General features: G+C 32.7%; 1 protein-coding gene across 1 annotated transcript; it reads left to right on the top strand.

The window, feature by feature from the left end:
* The first annotated feature begins 806 nt into the window (after nt 1–806).
* Nucleotides 807–8,333, top strand: LOC137577435 (uncharacterized). Its single transcript, XM_068290904.1, has 7 exons — nt 807–1,028; nt 5,887–6,091; nt 6,552–6,693; nt 6,800–6,942; nt 7,004–7,160; nt 7,221–7,335; nt 7,395–8,333. Exons 2-7 carry the CDS (start codon nt 6,037–6,039, stop codon nt 7,524–7,526), a joined length of 744 nt encoding a protein of 247 aa, XP_068147005.1. The 5' UTR covers nt 807–1,028; nt 5,887–6,036; the 3' UTR covers nt 7,527–8,333.
* The last annotated feature ends 1,641 nt before the right edge of the window (nt 8,334–9,974 follow it).

Below are 9,974 nucleotides of genomic sequence, written 5' to 3'. Positions count from 1 at the left end.
AATCTTCTTAGACCACTTGAATATACCCTTTTATTATCGTCTGGGTGCTGGGTGTAAAAATACCTGTTGTTGCATTTGGCAACAATATTTTTGCACTCGCTTGGCATCATTTTTGTTAAATGTTGCTAGCCAAATGTTGGCAACATACAATGCAAGCCATTGTTATAGAACCAAATAGATAAGGTCTTAATATTTCAAAATTTTCAAGCTACTGAACTCACATAAATATTTAAAGTAATATATAAATTATCTAAAATTAAGATTAATGTTTTTTAATAGTTTAATACTCTGACCCAAATTTAAACATTGTTTTGTAGCCTAATCCTTTTTAAACATAGACTTTTTAGTATCAAACGTTTTTTATATGTCAAATATAAATTATAAAACTATAAATTGAGGAGGAATGAGAGCCAAAAGAGAGAGTTCGAATGCTGGTTCAAAACATTTGCATTCAAATATATTTACTTACGAAACTTGAGCATAAATATGGAGTATTAGAAAAGGTTTTTTGTAACTAAAACAGGGGAAACAGAGTTAACATGTTTAAAAAAATATTTGATTAATGAATTTATAAGCTATGATTGATTAAAAACATGACTTTCAAGTAGATAATTGAATTAAATTCTAATAAAATTATTTATGATGCTTTGTGTTCACTTTGCATAATTGCCTCAGTACGAAACAAAACGTAAACAAGTTGATGTTGAGCTTTTCGTGTGGCCCGGAGTGTAGTGCACGGCCAAAGCACTTGGAGGGCTTTCGTGTGTGTTGCCGTTGCCGATGTCGCTTCAGTTACGTTTTGTTATTCGCTCGGCCAACAACGTGGCGCCGCTTGCGTTTGCCGAATTTTGAATTTGAATTTGAATTTCGAACAAATTGAAAACACACAAAAACAACAAAACAAAAAGAACTTTTTAAAAATCATTTTTCAAAAGTGTTTGCTGCACTTCGTTCGTGTTGTGTGCGTGTGTGTTTGAGTGTGTGTGTGTTGTTCGTGTGTCTTCTTGGAGCTCTTCTTACAATTAACAGTAATCAATGAATTTTTGTATATTAAATGTTTAATTTGGTGTTGTCGATCAAAAAGAAAAAAAAAAAAAAAAAATATATTTTGAAAAGTCAACCGAAACCTGATTTTGGCACAAACTTATTTAGTGTGGAGCAGCCGAGTCAATGAGAGTTTGCTGGGGCGCAGTGGTTTGAAGAGTGGTGAGGGGGGGAGGCTGCGGGGCGATCGTTTTTGGGTGTGCGATCGAACTCACGAGACGACGCCAACACCGAGACGCAAATTGATGGAGAGAAATAGAGCTAGAGGGGGAGTAGAAGGGTTAGGTTGGGGGGGTGTACAGACGAAGAGAGGGCTCGTCCGACTGCATTTTTGCTTTACGTGTGCTTCCCCACCACTCCCCCCCCACGGCCCACACTTTTGTTGTTTTCTTTTTCTTTGCTACCGCCTCAGCGAATCTGCAGTGAAAAATTGTCTTTTCATTAATTTTGATTTTGGTTTTTTTTTCTCTTTTAAGTAATTCGTTTTTACAGTTTATTTTTATTTATTTATTACTTTCGGTATTTTTGTAATTTTTCTCAATCTGCCGCTTCGTCAAGTGTTTTGTTGTTGTCTCACAGCAAGCGAGATGGCCAGAGAGGGCGAGCCATCGGCGTGATCAATGATCAACTGAAAACTCAATTGCAAAAGAGGAGAAAAAAAATGTAAAACTTAGATTGTTATTTGCTATTTCCACTTGTTGTTTGCGGCAATTTACTAATTGATGCCGCAAAACAATAGTCAACACCATTCTCTACGAGTGAATATCGGTCATGAATGTGCATCCATGGCAAAAGTAATGCACAGAAAAGTGGAACCCACTCCAAAGAGTTATGTACTTACATATAGTTAGGAAATGTTTCAAGTCGGCAATTCAATACACTGTTAATAGCTTCTAATCCCAATACCAATGCATGACTATTTTTGACTACTTTCGACGTATATCAAGAATTGAGTCTTACTTAGTTGGCAAATGGTTTGAACTTAGCTTCAAAGCAATCAAAAATTTTAAGTCTTGAAATACATTGGATATTTTTATTAAGGCAATGCATTTTAGACACATTTTGAATTACTTTACAATGTGAGTTCTTAATTATAATAGAACAAAATGTACACAATAGTTTAATAAACAGTTAAATTGTTCAATTAATTATTGCCTAATCAAATATCAATTGAAATATCAATTTAAGGAAATGCTCAAGATTTCTATATAATTAGAAAAGGTCTTTTTAAATTCAAATATTATTTGAGGCTAAACTATGGTATTAATATGAAGATGTTTATCAATTTACAAATTTACCAACATTTGTATATTAATTTTATGTTTAGGAAATTACGACAAATTGCTTAACGTTTATTTTATAAATGTTAAAACCTTAATCGAAAAAAAGTAGGAATAAAATGACTCTATTGAGCTCTCTTTTGTCTGTTAATGACATGAAATTAGAAGAAAAGAGTTGCGGATCTACAAATGCGATCTGGGGAAAGGTTTCCCTCTAAAGTATGCTATAAACAATTTAAATAAGACGACTTTTGTAATTAAAAAAGTTAATTTCGGAATAAGCTAGGAATAGACAAATAATCATTGTTTTGTGGACAAGATAAAAGTGTAGAGAGCCCACCAAAAACCAAGTTCTTCACTTCTGCAGACAATTGCATAGTTTTGGGGTGTAAATTTTTCCCTTATTTAGATCCCCAAATTCAGAAACTATTTTTTTTTTCATTTTATATAAATAATTTCAATGTAAATTCGAAATATTTGTATATTCCTGTAGCTAATTCAAACTTATATCGTTCAATAAATATTATTAATACGCTCTATCCATTTATTTTAAATGCAAATGGAAAAAACTTGGCTAGCAAATTGTTATAGAGAATAAAAGTGAATTGCAAGCAGCCAATTGATTCATAGAAATTTGCATCGATTGCAAAAGTTTCTCTTGTTTTTTTGTTTAGTTCTCGCTTTATTGATAAACAATTAGAGCTGACCTTCTCAACAAAAATTTATTTGCCTTTACTTTAATTTATCACAGGCAAACAACAGACACAAACAAATTCGTCAAAAACTATTAAGAAACAACAAAAAAATAAAAAAAATAACGACAAGTTATGTTTTTTATATTATTTTCATTATAAATATGCTAAAAGCATCTGCCGCACCTTTGTGCATAAGAAATAACATAAATAAATATGCCGCATTTACATGTTGAAAACAAATTGCAGCAACTAAACGAAAAAATTAACAAAACACAGAAAAAAAACGAGTAAAAAATTTGGCACATCAAATAAATTAAAATCAACACATTTGTTTCTTTTTTTTTTTTTTGGCCCATTTTTCATTATTTTTTGTTTTGGACTTTTGACTACGCCTACACCGCGAGAGGCTGATGAGCTGCAGCAGGAGATGAGCTGATGATGAGAATGATAATGCTGAAGAATGACCATAGGATATAGAATAGGGTATATGAGTGAAGGAAGCAACAGATTGTCTTAAAAAAAATAAAACTAATTCTTTTTTAAAATAAATAAACATATTCCAACATATTAAAGACAAATAAAATTGTGATAATTCATTGAAAAAATACTTTGAAAGTGAACAGAAATGATAAAAAGAAAAACTGTTTAATTTCTTAGTTTATAGGGTATAAAATATTCGTTAAACAAAAATGTTCTATAATTTTTTTATGGCGTTTTAAGTACTATTTTTATATCACACTAATAAATCATCAACGCTTAATTTAACTATAGAAAAAACATTCATCTCGCATTTCATTTCTTATCCCATTATTAATTTATAGTGTATTTGAAAACTGATGAAAAATTGGCAACTGGCGTAATGAAATTTCAAAGCACTTTATTTCAATTATAGATAAAATCAGATTTCTTTTAAATAAACATTTGAAATGTTGGTTTTCTTTTCGACTCTTAATCAAACAAATTAATCAAATTCATTACAAGGTTTCTTTTCGGCCTGGCAACAAGTCATTTTGTTTTTAGACTTAAGTTTTAGTATTATTTTAATTTCATTCACCAAGCAGTCATGATTTATATCTCGACAACACAAAAAGATCAATAATTATAGTAATTGAAAAATTTGTTTTTTTTTTCTGATTTATGCATATGAATAAATTTATAATTATTTAGAAAACTTGCACTTTGCCTTGAACTGGCATAGACAATGCTAATTTTCATTTAGCCTATGCCAAATTATATGTTCTGGTCTTGTGCATTAGCAACAGAAAACAATTAAGAAGGCAATAACAACTACTACTATCAACAAATGAAAATTAAACAAAACTAAGGAGGGAGTGAAAAAGAACAACTTTGACGCTAATTGTATCCTAGCTAAGAAGGGTACATTAGTTATCTCTTACAGTTTGTCAAACAAAGCAGAAAAAAGGTCTTAATCCTTTTGATTAACTAGTGGGTCATAACTGATTAACCTTTGTTGGTCTCCTTTAGCCTTTATAAGTCTTGCTTCTTCTATAGTTATTCTCTTGTTTTAGTTTTTTACCTACATTTACCTTGTCTTTTAGACTCTCTTTGCTAAGTGTATTGTTCTTGCTTACCAAGTTTTGATTCTGTTATACTATTTTTCCATTAATTCTTCATTAACAATTCATTATTCAGACTAATTCCAAAAAAAGGTCTTATTTATAAAAAGGATATGAAAAGAGATAGTATCCTAGGAATCTCTCACTGATGGATCATTCTTATATCTCTTCTTAGATGTTTCTCCCACTCAACCGATGCTTGTAGGAACTTCTATATCTTGTATGTACCTGACTAATTCTACATCTTCTTCAAGGCAACGATTGGTAAACCTCTTCACTAACTCCTTTCAGTAGGCAGGGCAGAGAATCAATCAGAAATTATTTTCTACCCCTTCTTTTCATATTCTTTTTGTCAGACAGTCCTTACATAACGTTGTCACATTCTTCTTAATATATTAATTCTAAATTAAATCATTTTCAACCTAATTTCCCTTAATTAATCTTTCTTGCATAGGAATAGTTAATCGCCCATTTATGTAATATAATTGCGTTCTTTATTTGTTTGAATAAATGCGACTAATTAGTTAGAACCCAAAGATTCATAAGACGGGTCTTTGTTGAAGAGTATTTAAACCTAACTATGAGCATTTCGATTCAAAGATCATTTCTCTTGTTTTTGGTAACTTTTTTGTGTTTTGTTTGTCATGCCTTTCGCTTTTCTTTTAACGACATTCGTTTATATTTAGATCATTTCTATTATTTGAGCATTTCTTTTAATGCGTCTTTCGGGCATCAAGTGAGAGTGAGCAGCCAAAGAACAAAACCAACAACAACAAATTTGAAAACAAATAGTATTACTTAGTGGGCCGACTATTTGATATCCTTTAAATGGTTGTCATAAGGCATTTAAACTAATGTGAGATTTTTTTATTTTTGGTATGACATTTCTATAAGTGAATTGGGATCAGATCTCTGAAAGTTATGAATAAATAATATGAAATATTATTATGAAATATGCATAGATAGATATATATATATATATAGACATGATTCTGTCACTAAAAAGAGGCGTGTCAAATGCGTCTCACAGCTATATAGTCTGCACGACACATTTAGCAGCTATAGATCTAGAAAAACTAACAGAAATAGTCAATAGATAAAGTAATTTAAAATGTTTAATGAATTAGTCAGTCATTTAGTTAGTTGGTGAGGTGGAAAAGGAAAACAGAAGAAATAAAAGTTCATATAATACCTGGAAATCTATGTCTACACGTTTTACACATTTCACAATGCATAATGCATTCTGGGTAATAGTTTGGCTGACGTAAAAATATGTAAATTCTGTTGCAGTAAATCAAAACACAGTGGTGTGACATCACAAATCGAACGCGACTGCCAATCGGAAGTGTCGGCAGTGTAATTGCAAAGTCAACAAAAGAACAAACGCAAAAAAATAAAAGGAAAACCAACAGAAAACGAGAAAGCAACAAACTGATCAAAATGCATGAAAACTGGAGTCAAAGCTGGGGCTGGACCTTGTTGCTCATATCAATGGGTAAGTGCAATAATATGGCCTGACTTGGCTGTCTGAACATCATGTTCATAAGCAGCAGTTTCCTATGTGCTTATCTCTCAGGCTGTCAGTCAATATAATTGGCAGAGTCGTGACTTTCGCGAAACTAGAACCGACTTACTGACTAGGCGAATATATGTGCATACGTATATAGCAAAACTAGAACTGACTTCGACTTGAACTGAAACCGAAAAGTTTCAAATTTATGAAATGCCAATTTCACTTACGCCCAACTTTATTACCCTTGACGCACATTTGCAACTTTTGTTGCAGCTGACTGGAGCTCTGACTTTAGTCTCAGTCTCAGATTGCCTTTTAGCTTTTCTGTTTGTTTATACCCACCACTTTTCGTCCCTTTATTCTACCTTTCTTTCGTTCTATCCTCTCTCTCTCTCACTCACTCACTCGATTTCGCTACATTTTTGTACTCGAATTTCTACAGCATTGCTGTTGGCATTGGCCAGGTCAGAGGAATGCGGCCAGGAGGAGTTCACCAAGTGCGCCGAACCACTTGATATGCTGCATTTAACAAAAGAATTTTCAATGGGTCCAGCCAAGAAGGAGGAATTGGATAAACTTTGTCAGTAAGTTGTTTTGCTGTCTCTTGCCTATTAACAAACATCATTATGAGCTTTATCTAAGCGATTCATCAATCGATTCGATTCTGTATCTCTAATTCAAAAATTGTAGTGAGTTGCGTAAGGGTGTCCGATGTATTCAAAGTTATACGCGTCGTTGCATGGATCTGCAGCAAAGGAATCAGTTCAATAAACTCTACCATGGCACCAATCAGTTCATTCGTGATCTCTGCAACAAGGGTGAATTTCAAGAGGGTAAGTTCAATTAGTTTTCCCACAGTTAAATATTGAAAACTTATCGAGTGTTCTGCTGTAGAGTATCTAAAGCATGCTGCCTGCTCGGAAATGGCCAAAAAGCAATTTGAAGTTTGTGCCAATCGCTATAAGGAGACCATGGTCTTTCTCAAGCCCAACAAGAATCAAGAGAATCAGGAGAATGGCACTCTCAATGAGAATATCAAAACCATTTGCTGGTAAGTCCAAGATTAAATCCACTTCGAATGAGTTGTTAATCGGTTTTAATTCATTTCTAGTTCCATTAATGAACTGGGAGACTGCTCTGAGAATGCAGCACGTAAAATTTGTGGCAATGAGGCAGCAAAATTCACACGAGAATTGGTTGATAAATACGCCAACAGTTTGACCAAGGTAAGCTACGAATCATTTAATAAACAAACACACTAAATAATAAATATTCTACGTTTCAGCTCTATTGCGAGGATTTTACACGTCATCCGGAGAGCTGTCGAGATGGTGAGGGAGATGGAGCCATGACCTGGTCATCAAGTAGTCTGGGCCTAATTTTAACAGCACTGCTATTGAATCTGCTGGTCAGATAGATGCACGTAGAGAAGCAAGTTAAGTTTACTTAAAAAACAAATAGAAACACCAATGAAATTCTACACAATAGTTAAGGTTTCCAGAAAAACAAAAATACAACTGCAACACACTCACACACACAAACACATTTAAAAGAGATTAATTGCAATCACCACACAAATACTCTATACGAGCGAGCAGAAAAGAACATAAAATTCAAAAGCTTAGTATACGTTGCATACATTTGGGGGCATTCAATATGAAAATAGTCAAAAGTGAGAGAGAGAGTCAGTTAATGGCGGCAAATGCAAAGGCCTAACAACTATATAAAGTAAAGTATATGATAAGTATGTTAATTATTGTCAAGCTGTATACCATAGGTAAGAATGATCGTACAGATATATATATATATATATATGATATATATGTTAAAAGTGTCTAGTTAGTGTCTAGTTATGTTGGTGTAGTACAGAGAGAACCAAAAGTTGTCGGTTTATCATTACTTTCCAGAATTGTGTGCAATATTAAATACATTAGTTGAGTTTGTCTAGGCTTTAAAATATATACACATACATAAATACACTTCAACAAACAAAAAAAACAATTATTAATTTATATAGTTATAGCTGAATTTTAAAGTTTAGGCATTGAATGAGTTAAGCTTCCAAACGTAACACACACACACACGCAAAAGAAAAACTCACACATATCGGCAATAACGTAAAGTGCATTTCTTTGAATGAATTTTTTATAATTAATTTCTTAGTACAACTAATTTATTTAAACAAAAAGAAAAATACAAAAAAAAACACACACACACACCAAAATGTAAATACTTAAACAACAAAGAAACAAAACAAAACAACAAAAAAAAAAATGTATTAAATTGATAAAGTCATAAAAGCATAAAAAAAAATATATATAAATAAATATTAGTTTAACTTACAAATAAAACATACAAAAGAAAAATTAAACACATACAAAAATTATAAAATAAAACTGTGAATATATTATTTTAAGGCAAAAAACCACTCACCCATACATAGCAAAGAAAAATACAATAAAGAGAAAATAAATTAACAAGGAAAAATGCACAGGATGCCCGTGCCAAAATGCTTTTTACTGCAAAAGAAGGGATAAACCATGCGGCAGAGCCAAAAAGTATGCAATGAAGCAGCCACCGTTTCAGCTGCTGCAGCTCTATGGCGCCCAGAAGTATGCTGCGCAAATATGCAACCGAAAAAACCAAAGAGACGTCATCGTTGGGTGTTGAAACGGCCTGGCCCCATAATTTATGTTTATGTGGTGCTGTTGCGTTCATTAGACCAAACCGGCGACGCAGCGGCAATGGCAGAGGCGAGGGACACCAGCAAAGAAGGTTACCGTGGTGGTTAGAGGCTGGCGCGGCAGGCGAGAAGCCTCTGGCAGCTAATTTATAAGGTTGGCATATGGCTCAAGGACATATATGCTTAATATATGTATGTTATTAAAATTTGCGTGTATAATTAACCTTTCAAAATGGCAAAGTTATTGGCATGCCGCTGATATAACGATCGAAAATAGATGAAGCAGAGAAAAGTCAACGCATTAACCGATTTTTCGTAATGTTTTATCTTAAAAGAAAGAAAAGATCATTTCCACTTAAATCCTTTGACTAATGTCCTAATGACGTTTTAGAATCAAATGACAAGAAAACAGGGATTAACAAAAGGTTTATTGAATGCGGTCAAGACTTTTACCAAGTCACGATTTGTTTTATTAAGTATCGATATGTGCCTTGAGGCACTCTTACGTCTTAGAGGGTAAAATTTATCTTAGACTAAACCGTCAAAGAAGCTGCTAGATATGATTGTTTAGTCTAAGACTTTGTTTCACCAATTGTCATGTAAAATTCAAATTCTTCTGCTAATAGTTTTCAAACGAACAGATTGCATAAGAGCAATATATGTTCCTCTTTTGCTGTATCCTTTATTAAAGATCTTTTCCCCCTCTCGCTCTCTATATATAATTCAGTCGGTTCATTAAAGCGGTTGGCTCATAGATTATAATTTGACACAATTCGACATCAATTCCTCAAACAAGATTGTAAAAAACAAGAACCATAACCAGTTTGTCTAAATATCTATTTGAATCAATCAAACTCCAATATTTGTTGTATTAAAAAGAGATTAAAGTTTAGACAAATAGAATCCGTTCTTAGCTCTAAATATTAATATATATTTCTTTAAATATTATTAAATACATTTAGTTTCCATAAAAGTCCTTTAAACAGTTGAATGCAATTTAAACTAAAAGTTTTATTCGCTTACGAATCAACTTTGATTAGTAGGCAACAATTGGTTGGGAGCAAAAGGTACATGGGTTCATTTAACAATCAAACAAATTAAATATATAATACAACACACACACAGAGAAAGAGAGATAGAAAAATCAACACACACAGAGTCACACTCGTTCATTCATTCACT

The sequence above is a fragment of the Drosophila tropicalis genome, unplaced genomic scaffold, assembly GCF_018151085.1.
Source record: "Drosophila tropicalis isolate 14030-0801.00 unplaced genomic scaffold, ASM1815108v1 contig_593, whole genome shotgun sequence".
In the NCBI taxonomy this organism is placed as follows: domain Eukaryota; kingdom Metazoa; phylum Arthropoda; class Insecta; order Diptera; family Drosophilidae; genus Drosophila; species Drosophila tropicalis.
The sequence above is the reverse complement of the archived record's forward strand: the minus strand, read 5'-3'. Positions and strand labels throughout refer to the sequence as shown.